Genomic DNA, 22,264 nt, shown 5'->3' with positions numbered 1-22,264 from the left:
GGCTAATGTTTTGAGTACTATTAGTTGGGGTATTACCTTGTTGGAGGGCCAATGCTTGAATTGATTTGGTAAATAATTTGTTGAAAGGTTCGGCTACATTTGTGACAGGGGTAGTAGCATTTGGAGAAGGGGTGCTGGTTTTACCAGGATGACTGTTTTGATGAGTATTTTGTAGGTTGAGGAAATAGTCCTTCTTATCTTCTAGTACTGCCTTTTTTGTGCTGTTGCATAGTTCCTGGTATTTTTGTTGAGTTATTGAGTTTTTAGTTGTCCTCCAAATTGTACATGTTTTACTCCTTTGTGAAATATTTATCTTTGTATCTTTGGTTAGCCATGGTGCTGTTTTGGATTTTATTTTGGTTATTCTAACTGGAACATGTGTGTTTAGGATTGTCAAGAATGTGGTGTTAAAATGATTAACCGCTTCATCTAGAGGTAATTGGTACAGGGTTGACCAGTTAAATTGTTTAAGTTCTTGTTTGAATCTAAGGGGATTAAAGTTTTTGTTGTTCCTAATAATTTGGAGTATGGGATTGGAGCTGTGGTGTGATTTATATTTGAGAAGAAAAGTGGGCTGGTGATCACTGAGAGAGTCTGGTAGTATACCAGTATAGCAAGAGAGTGAGGGTTATTGAGTAGTATCCAATCTAACAGACTCTCTTTTTTACTGTTTTTATCAATCCTGGTAGGCTGCTGTATAATTTGGCTGAATCCAAACAGGTTGATAAAGTTACTGGGGTTAGGAGAGGACCAGTTGAGCCAATCAATGTTAAAGTCACTGAGGGCAATGGTTTCATGGGTTGTTTTCAATTAGCCAGTGAAGGAAGTATTCTACGGATTGGGTATTATTCACTGGTGGGATGTAACCACTTATTAGGTGTATATATTTTTTTGTTATTTATTTGTAGTTTGCTAAATAGGAATTCAGCATTTTAATAGCTGGGAGTTCAAGTTCTACTTTAGATATTAATAGGCTATTTTTAAACAATATTGCCACACCGCCGCCCTTTCTGTCAGGTCTGTCTTGCCGAATTTTGTTGTAGCCTGGTGGTAGGATTTGGTTGTCAGCTGTGGAGGGCTTTAGCCAGGTTTCTGTGAGGTTCACTATGTCAGGAGAATATAATGACAGTAGTGCATATAAGTCATGTATTTTATTATTGATGCTTCTTATATTTATGTTAAGTATGAAGAGACTAGATTTGGGTCTATGTATAAGTTGATTGATTGGTGATTTTGGGAGGTTGGTGGGTAGGTTTTTTTTGTTTTAGTGGGTCCTGGATTTGGGTGAGTGTCTCCTGCTACAATGAGTTTGAGGTGTGAGACTGGTATTGGTTTGGCTAGTTTGTCAAGTAGGGTAATATTCTTGTAATTGGATTTCAACTGAGAAGCAATGTGCATTAAACTAAAGGGGGTGAATAGGGTAATTGAAAGAGAATATAGGCTGGAGTTAATGAGGCTACAGTAGAGTGACTTTGGTGGATGTAGGAAATTAGTGTGGTAGTTTTGAAGTGGGGAGATGTTGCTTAGTGTATTATGGTAAGAGGTTTGGTGGTAGATGATGGCTAGGAGGGTTAGGAATCATAAGCGAAGAATTAATAAAGGTATATTGCTGGGAGGTGGAGTCTTCATGATGGGTGGTATAGATATGTTAATGAGTAAGAGATAGGGTACAGAGTAGGTGGTTGGGTTTATGTGGTTCGCTGATATGATAGTGGGATGGTGGGTGGAGCTAAGTGAAGTATAAGTGTAAATGTAGTGAGGTGGGTGGGAATTGAGGGTAGGATAGGGGAGCTGAGTGAGCCTGTGCATAGTGAGGGCAAACAGAGTGGATTGAGCCAGTAAACTGAGGCACAGGAGTGTTCAAGAGACTATCAGTAGGTAAGTGAAAAAAGCCTACTACTGTAATGTCATAGACTGTATAAGTATCAGAGACTCAGCAGCTATAAAAGCCACTAGAAATACTGGGGATGCTGCTATTGTAAAGTATTGCAAAGTATGGCCAGTTACAGAGTTTTATCTTGTGTGTTAGGGAGCTGCTGTATGGTCAGGAAGGATAGAAAGAGATGAATAGTACCCTGTAGAGAAGAAAAGTGTTAGCAGAGTTAGTAAGTTCACAAATATGGGGGGGGGGGGGTGCTGTCACTATCCATAATGCAGCGATTGACCACAGCTAAAATCAACCAGCAATAGTTGAAAATAACCTATTGTCTCTATGCAAGGTACAGAAAACTATAGATTATCTACATTCATGCACTAGTTTCAAATCTTAGATTTTGTTTCTTGCAGGGTCTAATGTTTTCTCAGGGCGGCTTCTGTTAACTGCTTTTTAATATGGTGGGATGGGGGATGTCTGTTAAAAAGATTGGTCCTGAGTGGTCTGGAAGAGGGAGAAGGAATAGTTAAGACATAGGGTGAATGCAAGCAATCTAGGACAGACAGAATTTGTATCCAGTAGCAGTGTATAATGCATATACATATAGTACCAACACAGCATGTAAGAGTTAAGAAACAAGCAAGTACAGTATTTATACAGTTAATGAAGAAGTTAACAATTAGAACTAGTATATTTAGAAATATACTTTGATATCACAGTGAACTTTAAAATGGCTAAAGAAAACTGAGGCTCTAACTAGCTATGCAGGCCAAGCTAGCTCTTAGTTCATGTTATTTAAACATATATTATAAGCATAAAACTGACTTACACACTTTTAACAGTACCTGGAATCAAATTAATCCAGCGCTATCAAGTTATCACACATTCCGGACCAAAGCTAGCCAATAGTCCTTTACATCAGACCAATGTGCTTTTGAATAAGACAATCTTTTAAAAAGTAAACATCTACAGCTCACAACGCTATAAAACAGTGTAATTAGCATCAATGTTCACACGCCTCTTCATTCTACACAGTACTAAGCAATGCTGGATCCAAATACAAGTCACAACACTATTAGATAGCTCTGTTTAAATTGCAATGCAGCGATTTACATGCGACTTCTGCATACATACGGGATAACCCAAGAAATGCTTAAGTAGTTACAAACATTAGAACATAGCTGGATGACAATGATACTAGGTCTGATGTAAAAAATGCTGCATGCAGGAATAAAAACAGTTGAATTCCTTACCAACTAACACGCTTGCAGTAATGGCAGTGGCAGCATCTATGGATTTAAAACTGGTGCCCCTACAGTGGGGTTCCCTATATAGATTTCCTTTGGAAGACAGGTGGGGGGAGGGGTGGAGGCAGGAGACAGACAGGAGTTGCTGGAGTTGTGAATGAGAACAGGGAGGGTACAGAGTTTTGAGCCAGTATACCGAGGCACAGGAGTGCTCAAGAAAATATTGCAAAGTATGGCCAGTTACAGAGTTTTATCTTGTGTGCTAGAGAGCTGCTGTATGGTCAGGAAGGGTAGGGAGAGGTGAATAGTACCCTCTAGAAATGAAAAGTGGCAGCAGAGTTATTAACTTCACAAATATGGGGGGGACGTTGTCCACTATTCATAACGCAGTGCTTGACCACATCTAAAATCAACCAGCAATAGTTTAAAATAATATTGTCTCTATGTAAGGTACAGAAAACTATAGATTATCTACATACATGCACTAGTTTCAAAGCTTAGATTTTGTTTCTTGCAGGGTCCGATGTTTTCCCAGGGTGGCTTCTGTTAACTGCTTTTTAATATGAAAGATAAAAAGTAAAAAATGCACCAAGATAACACACAGCAAAACGTTTAATCACAGCAAAGTACAAAGTGGTAAGCGCTTTCACAACCCAAGTTGCTTCATCAGACACCACAGTAAAAAATGCACAGGTTTAAACAGAGATTCTAAAATCCCAATTAATCAATAAAAATCACACAATGATTAAGTAGCAGTGAAAAACAATTAAGCCTCATGCTCAAACTCAAAAAAGCATTGCTTAAAAACATTGCTTAAAAACATTGTACAAGAAGGAATCAAATACTATAAATGAGAAAGCACTTAAAAAACTTATAAAATCATTATAAAACATGAAAAAATACTAGGCAGGAAAAAGTTAAATAGAATACTTGGAAACTAAAAGCTAGTTAAATACATAGACTAATCTTGAAAGAACGTAGCTAATTTTAATGCTTGAGATGTCTAGCCTTTAAAAAAGGGACCAAGGAAGTAGCAGCATTCAAACCAGGATACTTTTCAGCATTAAGTTTCAAAATCCACTTCTGTTCATGTCCCTCTGTGATATTCTCAATGTCACCACCTCTGGGGTTTCTATGAATATGTTGTAGAACAAAGAACTTAAAGGAATGAGAACGGCCATTGGACATAACATGATTGGCTAGAGCATTTGATGGTTTATTATTACTAATATCTCTTAGGTGGTCTAAAATACGATCTTTAAGTATTCTATTTGTTTTTCCTACATAAAAAGCAGGACATTGTGCAGAAAACAATAATAGACCACATCTGTAGATCTGCAATCAGTGTATTGATTAGTGTACAAAGAAAATTACCTAGTAGGATGTACATATTTATTTTTACTATATATAAATTGACAAGCACTGCAATTCCTGCATGGAAAAGTACCATGCCGATTGGATCTAATAATAGTTCTAGATAATTCACCATGACATAGATGTTGTTTAAGGGATTTATTATTTCTAAAACTAAAAATAGGAGAATGTCCGACCTTGTCTACCAATCCAGGCACTTCTTGTAGCAAATACCAATGCTTTTTGACTACATCTAAGTATTGATTGATGTTACTGGAAAACTGAAACACCACTCTAAAATCATTACTAGTTCTGCTGGAATATCTTGTATTGTCAACAGCATCATCAGCATTAAAATAAGGTTTACATTTAGTGCTTCTCAGCTTCCAGGCATTAGAGATAGTCTGTTCAATGTCTGTAAGCGAGTATCCCCTATGTAAAAATTCTGTTTTTAAATTAGATAGGGCAACTACTGCATATTCATCTCTGCTATGCAGTCGCAGTGTTCTAAAAACCTGACCCTTGAGCACGTTCCTAGGAACGTGTCTAGGGTGCGTACTAGATTTGTACAAAAGAGTATTTTTTCTAGTGGGTTTAAAATAAATATTACTGCAAAGACTATTTAAAACAGATTTACTAACCTGCACATCAAGGAAACTGATGTCAGTGTTGGAACTATGGTAAGTGAACATTAAAAAATCAGTAGTTGAATGCAAATATTCCAAAAACTGTGCCAAATCAATACCAGAGCCTCTCCACAGCATAAACACATCATCCACAAAGCGGACGTACCAAATTATTTGTCCAAAGAATGGATTATTATTTGACAACACATTTTGCTCTTCCCAGCTGACCAAAGCCAAGTTGGCGTACCTATTTGCACATGCAGTGCCCATGGCCACGCCAACTTTCTGCAAAAAGAATTGCTCCTGGAACATAACAATGTTGTTCACTAGGATAATGTCTAAGAGACTACAAATCAACTGTATCTTAGTGTTGGTGAAACACTTATTCACAGAAAGAAAATCCCTAACGCTGTCAACACCCCAGGTGTTAGGTATACTAGTGAATAAGGATTCAATGTCTAATGTAACAAGGACAAAATTCTCATTAACATCAACACTTTCCATTCTATCATAAAGCCTTTGTAAAAACATCTTTGTATCCTTCAATATTGTATGGCAGTTTGCCAACAAACCATGTAAACATCCCTCTACATAAATAGAGAGAGGTTCAGTACACCACCTAGTGCCTGAAACAATAGGATGCATGGGTGGAGATAACAAATTTTTGTGTATTTTTGGTAAGCCATATACCCTGGGAACAAGAGGTTTATACACATTAAAATACTTAAAAAGTGAATCATCTATTAAATTTGTGATTAGTAAATCAAAAATTAAAAAAGAAACTTTATCTATAATAACGTTAACAGTAGGCTTGGAAATGCATTGATATGTATGCATGTCAAGTAAAAATTTCTCCATTTGTGTGACATATAAATCCTTGTCCATTAACACTATACCGCCTCCTTTATCTGCCTGCTTAATAACTAGTGAATGTATATTTTTTTAGTTCTTGCAGGGCTCTATGTTCATCTACTGTCAAGTTATAAAATGACCTACTAGTATCAGTTGAGTTGTTTAATTCTCTAAAAGCAATTTCACATACATCTATGAATCATCGAATACCTGTTGGTAAAGCTGGAACAAAGGTACTATACATAGATAAAGTTTCTTTTTTAATTTACTAATCACGATTTTTTAAGTATTTTAATGTGTATAAACCTCTTGTTCCCAGGGTATATGGCTTACCAAAAATACACAAACATTTGTTATCACCACCCATGCGTCCTATTGTTTCAGGCACTGGGTGGTGTACTGAACCTCTCTCTATTTATGTAGAGGGATGTTTACATGGTTTGTTGGCAAACTGCCATACAATATTGAAGGATACAAAGATGTTTTTACAAAGGCTTTATGATAGAATGGAAAGTGTTGATGTTAATGAGAATTTTGTCCTTGTTACATTAGACATTGAATCCTTATTCACTAGTATACCTAACACCTGGGGTGTTGACAGCATTAGGGATTTTCTTTCTGTGAATAAGTGTTTCACCAACACTAAGATACAGTTGATTTGTAGTCTCTTAGAGATTATCCTAGAGAACAACACTGTTATGTTCCAGGAGCAATTCTTTTTGCAGAAAGTTGGTGTGGCCATGGGCACTGCATGTGCAAATAGGTATGCCAACTTGGCTTTGGTCAGCTGGGAAGAGCAAAATGTGTTGTCAAATAATAATCCATTCTTTGGACAAATACTTTGATACGTCTGCTTTGTGGATGACGTGTTTATGCTGTGGAGAGGCTCTGGTATTGATTTGGCACAGTTTTTGGAATATTTGCATTCAACTAGTGATTTTTTAAGGTTCACTTACCATAGTTCCAACAATGACATCAGTTTCCTTGATGTGCAGGTTAGTAAATCTGTTTTAAATAGTCTTTGCAGTAATATTTATTTTAAACCCACTAGAAAAAATACTCTTTTGTACAAATCTAGTATGCACCCTAGACATGTTCCTAGGAACGTGCTCAAGGGTCAGGTTTTTAGAACACTGCGACTGCATAGCAGAGATGAATATGCAGTAGTTGCCCTATCTAATTTAAAAACATAATTTTTACATAGGGGATACTCGCTTGCAGACATTGAACAGACTATCTCTAATGCCTGGAAGCTGAAAAGCACTAGATGTAAACCTTATTTTAATGCTGGTGATGCTGTTGACAATACAAGCTATACAAACAGAACTAGTAATGATTTTAGAGTGGTGTTTCAGTTTTCCAGTAACATCAATCAATACATAGATGTAGTCAAAAAGCATTGGTGTTTGCTACAAGAAGTGCCTGGATTGGTAGACAAGGTCGGACATTCTCCTATTTTTAGTTTTAGAAATAATAAATCCCTTAAACAACATCTATGTCATGGTGAATTATCTAGAACTATTATTAGATCCAATCGGTATGGTACTTTTCCATGCAGGAATTGCAGTGCTTGTCAATTTATATATAGTAAAAATAAATATGTACATCCTACTAGGAAATTTTCTTTGTACACTAATCAATACACTGATTGCAGATCTACAGATGTGGTCTATTTTTGTTTTTGTGTACAATGTCCTACTTTTTATGTAGGAAAAACCAATAGAATGCTTAAAGATCGTATTTTAGACCACCTAAGAGATATTAGTAATAATAAACCATCAAATGCTCTAGCCAATCATGTTATGTCCAATGGCCGTTCTCATTCCTTTAAGTTCTTTGTTCTACAACATATTCATAGAAACCCCAGAGGTGGTGACATTGAGAATATCACAGAGGGACATGAGCAGAAGTGGATTTTGAAACTTAATGCTGAAAAGTATCCTGGTTTGAATGCTACTACTTCCTTGATCCCTTTTTTAAAGGCTAGACATCTCAAGCATTAAGATTAGCTAAGTTATTTCAAGATTAGTCTATGTATTTAACTAGCTTTTAGTTTCCAAGTATTCTATTTAACTTTTTCCTGCCTATTATTTTTCCATGTTTTATAATGATCTTATAAGTTTTTTAAGTGCTTTCTCATGTATAGTATTTGATTTCTTCTTGTACAATGCTTTTAAGCAATGTTTTTAAGCAATGCTTTTTTGAGTTTGAGCATGAGGCTTAATTGTTTTTCACTGCTACTTAATCATTGTGTGATTTTTATTGATTAATTGGCATTTTAGAATCTCTATTTAAACCTGTGCATTTTTTACTGTGGTGTCTGATGAAGCAACTTCGGTTGTGAAAGCGCTTACCACTTTGTACTTTGCTGTGATTAAATGTTTTGCTGTGTGTTATCTTAGTGCATTTTTTACTTTTTATCTTTCATTTGGATTTATTTCTGCACCAAGGTTTTACCCAACACAGTTTCTTTGGTTTTCTGCTTTTTAATATGGTGGGATGGGGGATGTGTGTTAAAAACATTGGTCTCGAGTGGTATGCACTAGTTTCAAAGTTTAGATTTTGTTTCTTGCAGGGTCCTATGTTTTCCCAGGGTGGCTTCTGTTAACTGCTTTTTAATATGATGGGATGGGGGATGTCTGTTAAAAAGATTGATCCCGAGTGGTATGCACTAGTTTCAAAGTTTAGATTTTGTTTCTTGCAGGATCCGATGTTTTCCCAGGGAACTTCTGTTAACTGCTTTTTAATATGGTGGGATGGGGGATGTCTGTTAAAAAGATTGGTCCCGAGTGGTATGCACTAGTTTTAAAGCTTAGGTTTTGTTTCTTGCAGGGTCCTATGTTTTCCCAGGGCAGCTTCTGTTAACCGCTTTATAATATGTTAAAAAGATTGATCTCGAGTGCTATGCACTAGTTTCAAAGCTAAATTTTTGTTTCTTGCAGAGTCTGATTTTCTCCCAGGGTGGCTTTTGTTAACTGCTTTTTAATATGGTGGGATGGGGGACGTCTGTTAAAAAGATTGGTCCTGAGTGGTATGCACTAGTTTCCAAGCCTAGATTTTGTTTCTTGCAGGGTCCGATGTTTTCCCAGGGCAGCTTCTGTTAACTGCTTTTTAATATGGTGCAATGAGGGATGTCTGTTAAAAAGATTGGTCTCGAGTGGCATGCACTAGTTTCAAAGCTTAGATTTTGTTTCTTGCAGAGTCCGATGTTTTCTCAGAGTGGCTTCTGTTAACTGCTTTTTAATATGGTAAGATGGGGGATGTCTGTTAAAAAGATTGATCCCAAGTGGTCAACTAACATGCTTGCAGTAATGGCAGCGGCAGCATCTATGGGGAAGTAAGTACACCCTACACTGATAAACTATATCACAGCAACCATGAAACAGTGGCAAACCACTTTGCATGATAAAGAACAAATTATTATTTCAGGGATAAAAATTCAAAGGGGGATATTCCAGGGTGACTCTCTGTAACCACTGGTCTTTTGCTTTGCCCTTAACCCATTAAGCTGTCTGCTTAACAGAATAGGTCATGGCTATAATTTGGCTCCCAGAAAGCAACAAAGTGTAAAAACTTCTCATCTTCTCTTTGTAGATGATTTAAAATTGTATAGCTCATCAGACGAGGGACTGAAAGCACAACTGCAAGTAATCAAAACTTTTTCAGATGATATAAGGATGTCATTTGGTCTTAATAAATGTGCAAAAGCAACCTTTAAAGCAGAAAATCTGGAGCATCAAGAAAACATCAGTTTGGGACAAGAATGTGATATAAAAGAACTTGCACAAGAGGGAGTGTGTAAATGCACACCCAGTGACTACAGTGTCTTGCATACAGAGAGACACAAAGTCATAAATGTCAGAATTTGCAGGCAGATGAAGGATCAACAATAAAACATGAACAAATGTGAATAAAACTCAATAAGGAATATTTTACAAGACTTAAATTAATCCTGAAAACAGCGTTGACATCTAGGAACAAAGTTCAAGCTATAAACCAGTTTGTCTTCCTGTCCTTGCTTACAGTTTTGGAGTGATTGACTGGCTCCAAAAGGTGTTGGACAGACAGGAAAACAAGAAGGATGCTTCATGCTCATCAGATGATTTATTAAAATCAGTGTATACCAAGATTATATATTCCCCATTCCGAAGATGGTATGGGCCTCCTTGAAATTGATTACATGTATAGATCTACAATCATAGGACTGCATTCATATCTGCAGACCTCACAAGACCCAAACATAGTGAATGTTTTGAAACATGAGGAGAATAAATCTAAGATGACTTCTCTGCTTAGTCTACCAGAAGCATATTGGTGTCAAGCAGGAATGGAAATCAAACCAGAAGTAGATAAAAATCAGGCATCAACCGAATGTGTCAAAAACAAAAGAAAGAATATAAAGTGAAGGATCAGATGAGAAGGCAAGAAATGTGGAAAATGCATAAATATAGTTGCAAGTATAGAAAACTCCTGGAACAACCTCATGTTGATCAGGATCGAATGCAGGAATGGTTAAGGAAAGGCAAATTCAAACCAAAAGATGAAAAGTTAATATTGGTGGTCCAAGATAGTGGACTATGTACACGTTGATTTACAAAGTCCATTGAACATGTGGGAGAAACAGACAAATGTAGGGTTTGTAAAACAGAATTAGAAACAGTTGCACAACTTGTTACTGTTGTGACGTACTAATGGCAGAAGGACTGTATACCGAAAGGCATAATAATGTGGCAAGACTGTTGCACTGGGGATTGTGCAAACATTATAATATTGAAGTAACTGAAAAACACTGGAAACCTGAGCCACAAAGCATCATAGAAAATGATGAAGTCTATACCACATGGGATCACCCATTACCCACAGTACAAAAGACAGATGTGAGACAATCAGATATAGTGGTCCATGAAAAGAAGACAAAAGTAGCATCGATCATTGAAATCGCTATACCCAGGACTACAGTATCTTGCATACAGAGAGACACAAAGCGATAAAATATCAGGATTTGCAAGCAGAAATGAGAGCAATATGAAATAAAGATACCCAGACAGTTCCGGTAGTAGTAGGAACAATGGGTCCTATAAAAAAAAGAATCTACAATCGTATTTAGATATGTTACCAATACATGTAACTCTGTACAAACTGTAAAAGGAGTCATTACTGGCCACACTGAGGGTGCTGTGAAGAGCACTTCTGGCTAACATCAAAGACTGAAACAATACTAATTTCTTGAGCTTTAATCATACTTTGACTTAGGAATGGGGTCCAGTCCCATTATGGTATTAGAAATACAAAAGATTTGGAGAAACTAAAAACAAATAGTGTGTAGTATGAGTAGAGAGATTACAAATAAGCATATGTCAGTATCCCAATTCAGGGATAATGGAGTGCTTACAGATGTATGATGTATATGATGCATTGATCAGTTACATTACCGTGACCACTAAACAATAGCAAATCACTTTACAGTTGAGTCATGTTAAAGGGAAATTATTATCCCAGGGATAAAATTTCAAAGGGAGATATTCCAGGGTGATTCTTTGTCATGGTGTTGTTTTGTCTTACGTTTAACCCATTAAACTGTTTACTTAACAGATTAGGTCTTGGTTACAATTTGGGTCCCAGAAACCAGCCTTTGTTTAAAGATTTATCATCTACTTTTTGTGGATGATGTAAAATGACATACCTCATCAGAAGAAGGTTAGAAAGCACAACTGCAAATGGTTAAAAAAACTTTTTCAGATGATATAAGAATGACATTTGGACTTGATAAATTCTGCAGATCGCATCGGATCCAAATACAGTGAAAGTTTTAAAACATGAGGAGAGGAAGTCTTAAGATGACCTCTTTGTTTAGTTTAGAGAACCATTTTGGAATAAAATAGGAATGGAAATTAAACCAGCAGCAGAGAAAAAAAATCAAACAGCAAACGAATGTGCCCAAAAAACAAAAGAAAGAAAATAAGGAAAAAGATCAGATGAGAGGGAATAAAAATGGGAAATCCACAAATACAGTAGCAAAACAGAGATCTTCTGAAATGTGCTGAGAAAAGCATTCTTTGCTAACATCGAAGATTGAAACAATGCTAATTTCAAGGACTCTACCCATACATTGACTTAGGAATGGGATCCATTCCCATCGTAGTATAAGAAACCAAAAACACTTGGAGAAGATAGACCATTCGGTGTGGTTTCATGGGATACACAGCCCACATATGCTGGCACCTTAGGCACAGTCACAATAGAACATTTATATAATTACTTAGTAAACAAATGACAGAAATGCAGCCTGCATATGTTCCATTTCTATTACATATGTGTTTCTATAAGCTACTCTTTCTGTGGTTTTGGTGGCTGATTAATGTTGATGAAGATATTACAGAAACTTTTTTGGTGTAACTGTTATTCGTAAACAAGTCGTGAATTAAAGATATCAGGGTTATGATATATTCTTCTTTGCTTCTATATTTTTAACTACTCATTGTGTGCTCTGCTTAACTCTCCTTAGTGCCTCCTTTACCTCGGTTCCCCCCTAAACTGGTCAGCCGTGGATCTCATTACCTTGAAGTGAACACTAGTGTCGATTATTACATTGGAGATGGGCCGATCATACGGACAATAGTGTTTTACCAGCCATCTAATGGAAATTGGGAGTCCGTGAATGGTGAGATTCTATTCTTGTTTTTCACTGAAGTGACATAATACAAGATTTTATTAATTTAAATATGCATTTGTTTATTTATTTACTTATTTATTTTAGTTTGTTTAAAATATCTTTTATTTAAAATGTAAGGTTAAATAAGCCTTCCTGTCATTTTTAATGCTGGTTTAAAGTTGAAACATCATTGCTTAAATAAGTGAGTTGTATGCATACATGTCAGACCTGAGTATTAAATACATTGCTTTAAAACATTTTTGCTCATTTTTGCCCACCATGTACAATAAAATTATATTTACAGCAGAGTACAGAATGTACCTCCATTATATCTAGGTATCCAAACTAACATTTGCAGTGAAGAATATGTAATAATAGGCATTCTCATGACATAGACTGAAATTCATAGTGTTCTAACAGGCCGCCCAGACTTGGAAAACTTCTTCTAAAGTGAGTTCTGTTATGAACTTCTGGCAAAGCAGGAATACAGACTACTTACAATAGGCCATGTTCTTGGTTATAAGCTCCCTTTGTGTAAGTATAGCAAATGCATGCTGATAATTAACTCCAGCTATATTCTAGAGTGACTAGATCATTGTCTGTGCTACAGTTTCATAAACGTTTATATATATATATATATATATATATATATATATATATATATATATAAATATAACTTTTTTCAAAATTAATTAGAAGTTAAAATTAAAATTCTTCCTCTTCTTCTTTCGGCTTTTCCCGGTTAGGGGTCGCCACAGCGGATCACCTGTCCTCTCATGACTGACAGTGGAGTTTTATGGTGTCGAGTTGCCAGCCCGGCGCCCAACCTTCCACAGAAGGCACACACACACACACACACACATGCACTCACGCCTAGGGCCAATATAGTTGTAAAATATCATATTAAGAAAACACTGTTGCAGCTGTGTCATATTTGTAAAAGCCTTAGACAGTATAACTATAGGATGTTAGTGTTTCTGCTTTTTTTCACTTCATTCTGAAAGAATTGATTCTTGCATGCTTTCTTTGTGATGGTTTCAAAGTATCCTGTTGAAAATGTTGATCATTAGCTATGCAGAAATACCTGTTAGCATTGTTTTAAATAAATCAGTCTAATTTTGAAACTTCACATCCTTGTAAAAAATAAGAATTGAATTTCCAAGGCACAGGAAATTCAGCTTTTAGTAAATCTGGACAAAAAAGTAAAAAAAAAAAACATGTCCAGAATAAAAAACAGATAATGCAGCTAATAATCTGACTAAACAAAAGTGTTACTAAGGGATGAGGATTCTTGTAGTTATGATTTAGATGTTCTGGTAGCAGCAGAATAAAATCATTTTGAAAATAAACTAGAGTGAGGTCTCGACCCTTAAGTATATACTCTAGTGTTTTTGTTTGTTTTGTTTTTTTAGAAGTATTTTTTCCAGTGGCTATTACTTTGGAAAAAATCTATACAAGTAGAGCCTATCTTTCTACCTATATGACACTAAAAACATTACTTTTGTAAAGTTATTAAATTCAGAACAAGTATGTTTCACCTTGGATGTAATAATAAATTGGCAGAAATAAAATGCTCTGAGTTACTCTAAGATCAGACAGTGGTTAAATGTGTAAAGGTACAGACAAATAAATAACGTGGTTGCTTTTCCATTGACATGTACCATTTCTTATCAATTGCACTATGAAATGCAATGCATTTGTTTGTGCAGTTGATGTTAACAGCACATTAACACACTTATATTGAAGAATCTTTTGTTGCATCAATTGTGATACAATAGCACTGTTAACTCACTGAAACACTCCCTGTACTGAGCTGGAAAGGACCTATATATACTTATGGATGGTATGAATTTAATGAATTGCATATAGTAAATCTGTGGGAAAACGGGTTTATCAAATCTATTTTTATTTGTAATATCTGCGGGGAGTATTCACATACCACTTACCTATAGAATCCATTGGTACAATCCACCTAACATATACACACCATGCACTAACACACAGATCATCACATTCACACACATAGACACTGTTACACACAAGGGGATTTTCCACATGCACTCTTATGGGGACTTATGGCCTCACACCCCCTTAACATTTGTAGTCTAATTCAGGTGAGTATTGCCACTGAAGAAAGGTAATGGTGAATGTAAGAATTTTTTGAATGAATAGCAGACAACTAATAATGGCAAACTATTTATAACAGACACTCCACATTCACTAAATTTCCATAACAATCAAACAACCAATAATAATCAAACTAACTAGATTCCTGCTTTTATGTATATCTTTTGTATATGTTACTGTATTTACTACCTGTAACACTATTTCTACTTCTGCACCAATTAATGTTTATATTTTTTCTGTATCTATGTTCTTGTTGGAGCTTTTCTCCCCAGGCCTCCACTGAAAATGGGCTCTTTTAGGCCCAGTGGACTTTCCCGGTAAGCAAATGCAATAAATAAATAAAGTTTCATTTACAACACACACACACACACACACACACACACACACACACACACACACACACACACACACACACACACACACACACACAATGTATTCCACTACATGTAGCACCATTCAAAACATATTCATACTTGAATACTGTTCACAAAAAATACACCACGCACACTCTACCACTTGCATCATCCATCTTGCCATAGAGGTATACTGACATTCTTGCCATTTGCCAAATAGTACATTTCCTAAATTAACCCTTAATATTGGAAAAAAACTGCAACTATATTTGTAAGAAAATGCTTCCAAGACATAAAACTATTTTTAGGATTAAGGTCACCCTTCTGTTATCTATTAAATAAGAAGAGCAGCAGTTCTGAGAAACCTAGTTTGGGTGGCTTTTTGTGGCCACCTGACTCTGTGTTTCCTAGATTCGTATGACATTTCTTGTACAGAAATTTACTCTGAATGCTGTGTAATTATATACACTACCTAGACAGGGTTTTCTTTACTCATACTGTATTCTAAATATTGACTGTGATGTATATACCTTTTCAACCTGCTATTGTAGAGAATTACTCATGCTTATACTATTTACTTCCTACAATTCATATCTTTGTAAATATTGAAGTTTACAGCATTGCTTTATCATCTGCATTTTCATAGTAATTAATTTCTATTGGAGAATTTTCCCCAGGGCCTCTACTGAAAAATTTGTTGCCTAGTTGGTCTATCTCAGTAAGAAAATGCTAAATAAAATATACAAATAATATTATTTAATGTATACAAACCATTTACCGTTTTAAATTTACTATATAGCTCATTTGAATTACATGAAAATATAGTCTCATAACATTTAGTGTTCATCTCTTGACAGAGGTAATTGGACTGCCTTGTTATGCTATCAGTCTTCTTCTTCTTTCGGCTGTTCCTGTTAGGGGTCGCCACAGCGGATCATCTGTTTGCATTTCTTCCTGTCCTCTGCCTCTTGCTCTGTCATACCAACCACCTGCATGTAATCTCTCACCACATCCATAAACCTTATCTTAGGCCTTCCTCTTTTCCTCTTACCTGGAAGCTTCATCCTTAACATCCTTTTCCCAATATACCCAGCATCCCTCCTCAGCACATGTCCAAACCAACACAATCTCGCTTCTCTGGCTTTGTCTCCAAATCGTCCAACCTGGAATGACCCTCCACTATACTTATTCCTAATCTTGTCTACCCACGTCACACCCAGTGCAAATCTTAACATCTTTAACTCTGCCACGTCAAGCTCTGACTCCTGCCTTTTTGTCAGTGCCACTGTCTCCAACCCATATAACATAGCTGGTCTCACTACCCTCTTGTAGACCTTCCCTTTCCCTCTTACTGGTACTCATCTGTCACAAATCAACCTGACAATCTTCTTCACCTACTCCATCCTGCTTGTACTCTCTTCTTCACTTCTTTTCCACACTTGCCATTACTCTAAACTGTTGATCCCAAATATTTAAAGTCATCCACCTCCACCAGCTCTACTCCCTGCATCCTCACCATTCCTCTATCCTCCCTCTCATTCACACACATATATTCTGTCTTAGTCCTGCTGACCTTGATTCCTCTCCTCTCTAGAGCATATCTCCGCCTCTCCAGGGTCTCCTCAACCTGTTCCCTACTCTCACTACAGATCACAATGTCATCTGCAAACATCATAGTCCATGGGGCCTCCTGTCTGATCTCGTCTGTCAACCTGTCCATCACCATTGCAAATAAGAAAGGGCTCAGAGCTGATCCTTGATGTAATCCCACCTCCACCTTAAACACATCTGTCACTCCCACTGCAGACCTCAACACTGTCATACTACCCTCGTACATATCCTGTACCACTCTTGCATACTTCTGTGCCACTCCTGACTTCCTCATACAATACCACAACTCCTGTCTAGGCACCCTATCATATGCTTTCTCCAAGTCCACAAAGACACAATGCGACTCCTTCTGACCTTCTCTATATTTCTCCATCAACACTCTCAGAGCAAACATCGCATCTGTAGTACTCTTTCCTGGCATGAAACCATACTGCTGATCACTAATCATCATCTCCCTTCTTAACCTAGCTTCCACTACTCTTTCCCATAACTTCATGCTGTGACTGATCAGTTTTATCCATCTGTAGTTACTACAGCTCTGCACATCACCTGTATTCTTAAAAATCGGTACCAAAACACTTTTTCTCCATTCCTCAGGCATCCTCGCACTTTCCAAAATTTCATTAAACAATCTGGTTAAAAACTCATTTCTCCTAAACACCTCCATGCTTCCACAGGTATGTCATCTGGACCAACAGCCTTTCCATTCTTCATCCTCTTCATAGCTATCCTTACTTCCTCCTTGCTAATCCATTGCACTTCCCGATTCACTATCTCATTCTCTTCATTCATCAGCCCCTCAAAGTAATTTTTCCATCTGCTCAACAAACTCTCCTTACTTGTGAGTATGTTTCCCTCATTATCCTTTATCACCCTTACCCGTTGCACATCTTTCCTAGCTTGGTCCATCTGTCTAGCCAGTTGGTAGAGGTCCTTTTCTCCCTCCTTAGTGTCCAACCTTTCATACAACTCTTCATACACCTCATCCTTTGCCACCTCTCTCTTTGCCATGCACCTGATCTCCTTATACTCCTGTCTACTTTCTTCATTTCTCTGACAATCCCACTTCTTCTTCGCCAACCTTTTTCTCTGTATACTCTCCTGTACTTCTTCATTCCACCACCAGGTCTCCTTGTCCTCCTTCCTCTTTCCAGATGTCACAGCAAGCACCTTTCTAGCCATCTCTCTTACTAGCTCTGCTTTAGTTACCCAGCTATTCGGTAACTCTTCACTGTCACCCAGTGCCTGTCTTAACTCTTCCCTGAACTCCACCTCACAATCACCCTTTTTCAATTTCCACCATTTGATCTTTGTTATGCTATCAGTCTGGCAGTCAAACCCCCAAATGGAAATGGACTTACTATTATTATTATTTTATATAGAGAAAATTGTAGATGATACAGAGGAATTTTCTTCCTAAAAGAAATTCTAAATGGGTATAGACACTTGTATAAACTCAAAATCTAAATAACATTGGTTAAAAACTAAATCTAAATAATATCTGGGAAGACTTACATGCTCTACACTGTCTGCTATATTGCACATTGGCTGTCCAGCAGGTCCCATATTGTGAAAGTTGCTGGTACCGTCTCTACAAGTAAAATTCTAACTAGTGGTGTACCATAGGGATCAGTGTTGGGCCATCTCATGGTTGTCATTTACTTTGCAGACGTCCAAGACAGCATCCCAAGAGTGTTGCTGACCAAAGTGGTTGATGATTAAAACTCTGGTACTGTAATATACTCATCCACTGATACTAAATTGCTCCAACACGGGCTATAAGATACATATTGTATTGTTCCTATATTCCTAATATAATTACCTTAAAGACAAATTGGTAGACTATAACTGTACAAAATATTAATTGTTATAATACGAATGTTATCAGCCTGATTGTCACCTAAAGGAACAACAATTTGCTAAGAAACTTTTAATGTACCGAAATTTAGTATTCAAAAATAATTGCATACATAGTGCAACATATAAATATAAACTGTATATCTCAACACTAATTTTAATGAAGAAGACTAGATTGACAAGATTGAATGGATTTGTTTTTTTCAACCATAACATCCTACCCACCTCGATGAAGAACATTATTGAAATAGACAGTAGAACAAAAGGCCCTCTAAAACATTTAGTCCTAATTAAAAAATATTGTTTATTATTGTTTTTTGCTTGTGTTTACCAGGAAAGTCTGACTGGGCACAGGACCCATTTTCATCAGAGGCCCAAGAAGAAAGGCTCCAATGTACAAACAACAGTAATAGAAAGGCTCTGAACAATTGCAAGTCAATAATGAACAGTAGTCTTTACAACAATAGTAGATAATAAACAGTATAGAAATCTATAGCAAATGGACACATGAACAAGATCAATCTTCATGACACTCTGACGTCCATCCTAGTATGTATAGAGAAAGCAGCATGCAAAACACAATGATTATAGCCCCATTAAAGGACCTCAATCCCTGAGTACAAGCTGTCAAAAATTTGGGGCGTCAGCTGGCCAGTTATAATAGAACACATACTGACTGGGTGCTGTTGTAACCATTCATGTACAATGTGGAACACTGCCACCATTACTAATAGCAGCTGACACATGCCCAGAACAATGAGTGTTGCACTTTGTTAAGTGCTTAGCACTGTGAATAATGGTTCAGGTTTCAGGGAACACATACAGGAACTGGCTACACATCAACAAGTTGTAATCTTCTAGGACGTCACATACACCTTCATTACTAGCCCTGTGTCAGTATAAATGCAAAATCTAAAAGTAGACTTCCGACTTTTGGACTGAATTTTCACATCACATGTTGCGCTGTTATATAATCTGTCCATGTTTGTGTAGAGTTTCACATGTGCTACATAACATAAGTTAGCAATGCAAATGCCTGACTTAATATTTAAAGTGTGTGTGTGTGTGTGTGTGTGTGTGTGTGTGTGTGTGTGCGCGCGTGTGTGTGTGTGTGTGTGTGTGTGTGTGTGTGTGTGTGTGTGTGTGTGTGTGTGTGTGTGTGTCTGTGAGAGAGAGCATGTGTGTATGAATGCAGTGGTAAGAAATTCCAAAATCAAAGGGTATCTGTTTCTCTGAAATATATCATACTATATTTTAATCTCAGTGAAGATCTGTTATACACATAATTATATCTGTCTTCAGCTGAAAAAGCAAACTACATCTAATGATGACACTAGCCACTGATGAGTCAGTGTCGCTACAATACTACGCTCAGACACTGAAGTACCGCAATAATATCTACTCCTGCTAGTATGACAATTCATCTTGTAGAAGGAATAGATTCTGTTTAATCATAACATTTTGCATTGAATAAAACACAGAATCATTTCTATGTCTGGGTAACAGCTAAGTGCATGCCAACCATCTGTAGGTGATGGTTTGCATGGAGACATCATATCCCTTGTGTTACCTTCCCCTGAGTTACTGTTGCAGGAACAGACTTTCAACACAACTTCTTTCATTCATTCATTCATTCATTGCTTCTTCCACAATTTACCTACACTTTCTTTAGGTTTGGCAGCTGATAGTGGATCCATAAAATTTGTGACTCGCACGGAACAGGCTAATGTGCCCTATTTTCAAGCCAAGAACCACTTACATCACTCCTTCAAATGCAATATTTAGAGAAATTAACTTTTTATTTTCTTAAATCAGAAAGCAAAAATAATGAGTAAAAGTTCACAATGGAAAACCAATTTATTAAAAAACACAAAAAGAAAAATCTAGCAAAGCTAGACTTTCCGCTGTGTGATACCTTAAATGTTTTGTATCAGAGGCAACATGGGATATATGCAAATTGCCCTTTAAGGATATCAGGTGTTTCGGCTAAATGGCAATTCTGAATGCCCAAGACCTTTTCCTTTACTTTTACTTTTAAGTCTATTTATGGACAATTTCAGGCCAATAAAGCCAAACCTCTCTAGCTGTGAACTTTTGGAAATACAAGGTTGTTGTACCCAATTGATATCCATAAACATTAGGGCGTCTACAAAATATCCCAACTACCAAACTAAAACAATGAGTAAAAAGGTCACACAGGAAAACCAATTGGTTAAAAAACACAAAAAGAAAAATCTATTGGCCTGAAATTGTTCATAAATAGACTTAAAAGTAAAAGAAAATTATTTTTCTTTTTGTGTTTTTTTTACATCAGAAAGCAAAGAACTTATATCTGTAGTGCTAAATAAAGGTATCTTTTTTACTGCTACCTAAAGATAAAATAAAATGGGTGTATTAAATTTATAATCCCCTAACCATATCATTCTTCTTTAAATGTAAATATGATATTCTAATTATAATACACATGAATGGGCTTAGATGAAAATATTTGGCTAAGTATCAGCAGAAAGAAAATTATTTTACTTTTGTTTAAACCTAAATCTTAATAAGAAGATATACTACTCAAAAGTTCTTAGTGCAGAACTGCGCCTCATAGCTGTTTGAATGAAAAAAATAGTATTCCGTGTTAAATAAAGCCAGGAATATATTGTAGCAGAACTCTTACACACAGGGGCATTTGAAAATGAAAGCACTGTCAACGTGCATATTCAGTATTTTATTTGTTTGCTTTTAAGTCATTTTATTCTTATAATAGTAAATGGAAAGTAAAGGGGTAGTCACTTTATTCTCCATGATATGCCCAAGAACTGAAATTATCGCAAGTAAGATTATTGAGAGCTAAGTTTCTTCCCTTAGCAAAGCAGAGACAGTAAACAAATCATATGTTGTACCATCAGATAAGGCTAACAGTAGACAGAAAAAGAAGTTATGTCTTACCATAATGTTCCATCTGTATTGTTGATCCTCGTTCAGTCATTACGCATGGGTATTGGTTTCCGATCTCGGAACCGAGCCGGCCATTATCCAAACTCGCGTCAGTTTCAAACTCTCGAGCTAAACTCTTACCCACAATCCCTCTCTCCCTGTTACCTCAGATTGAGTTTGCAAGTCAAAGAAGGTAGAGGCTACCTCTGGTCAAATAACCTAAGAGAACCGGATGATGAGATCCACTAGAAACCACAGGAGGGGGAAGGAGGGAGTGTCGTAATGACTGATCGAGGATCAACAATACAGATGGAACGTTATGGTAAGACATAACTTTTTTATCTAATATTGTTAATCCTCGTTCATTCCTTATGCATGGGACAGAGTCCCCAGCTACCTCTATTCCTGGGAGGCTCTCTTGGAAGGACATTCCTGAGCACCATAGAACCGAAAGATGCTCTTCCCCTGGAGGCCAAATCCAATTTGTAATGATTGATAAAGGTATGAGGCGTAGCCCAAATTGCAGCTGCACAGATGTCATGTAAAGAAGCTCTGACATGGAAGGCAGCAGAAGTTACCACTGACCTTGTGGAATGAGCTTTTATGGTAGTAGGCAACGAGATATTACGTTGTTTATAAATGAAGGTCACACAGTCCTTCAACCATCTAGCTAATGTGACCTTAGCAACAGCAGATCCTAATCTAGGTCAACAAAAGGCCAAAAATAACTGGTCAGATTTACGAAAGGACCTAGTCCTGTTTAAGTAAAAATGGATTTGTGGATATCT

The 22,264-nt window shown here is 36.7% G+C and overlaps 1 protein-coding gene across 1 annotated transcript in view; it reads left to right on the top strand.

Moving 5' to 3' along the window:
* Positions 1-22,264, top strand: part of TEK (TEK receptor tyrosine kinase) — a 767,861-nt gene that overhangs the window by 467,250 nt on the left and 278,347 nt on the right. The window contains exon 10 of the mRNA XM_044061437.1: positions 12,457-12,612. Coding sequence (XP_043917372.1) covers positions 12,457-12,612 — 156 coding nt within the window. The remainder of the gene's footprint in view (positions 1-12,456; positions 12,613-22,264) is intronic.

The sequence above is a fragment of the Protopterus annectens genome, chromosome 2.part0 (assembly GCF_019279795.1).
Source record: "Protopterus annectens isolate FY-2018-M chromosome 2.part0, PAN1.0, whole genome shotgun sequence".
In the NCBI taxonomy this organism is placed as follows: Eukaryota; Metazoa; Chordata; order Ceratodontiformes; family Protopteridae; genus Protopterus; species Protopterus annectens.
This window is presented reverse-complemented; position numbering and strand designations above follow the sequence as displayed.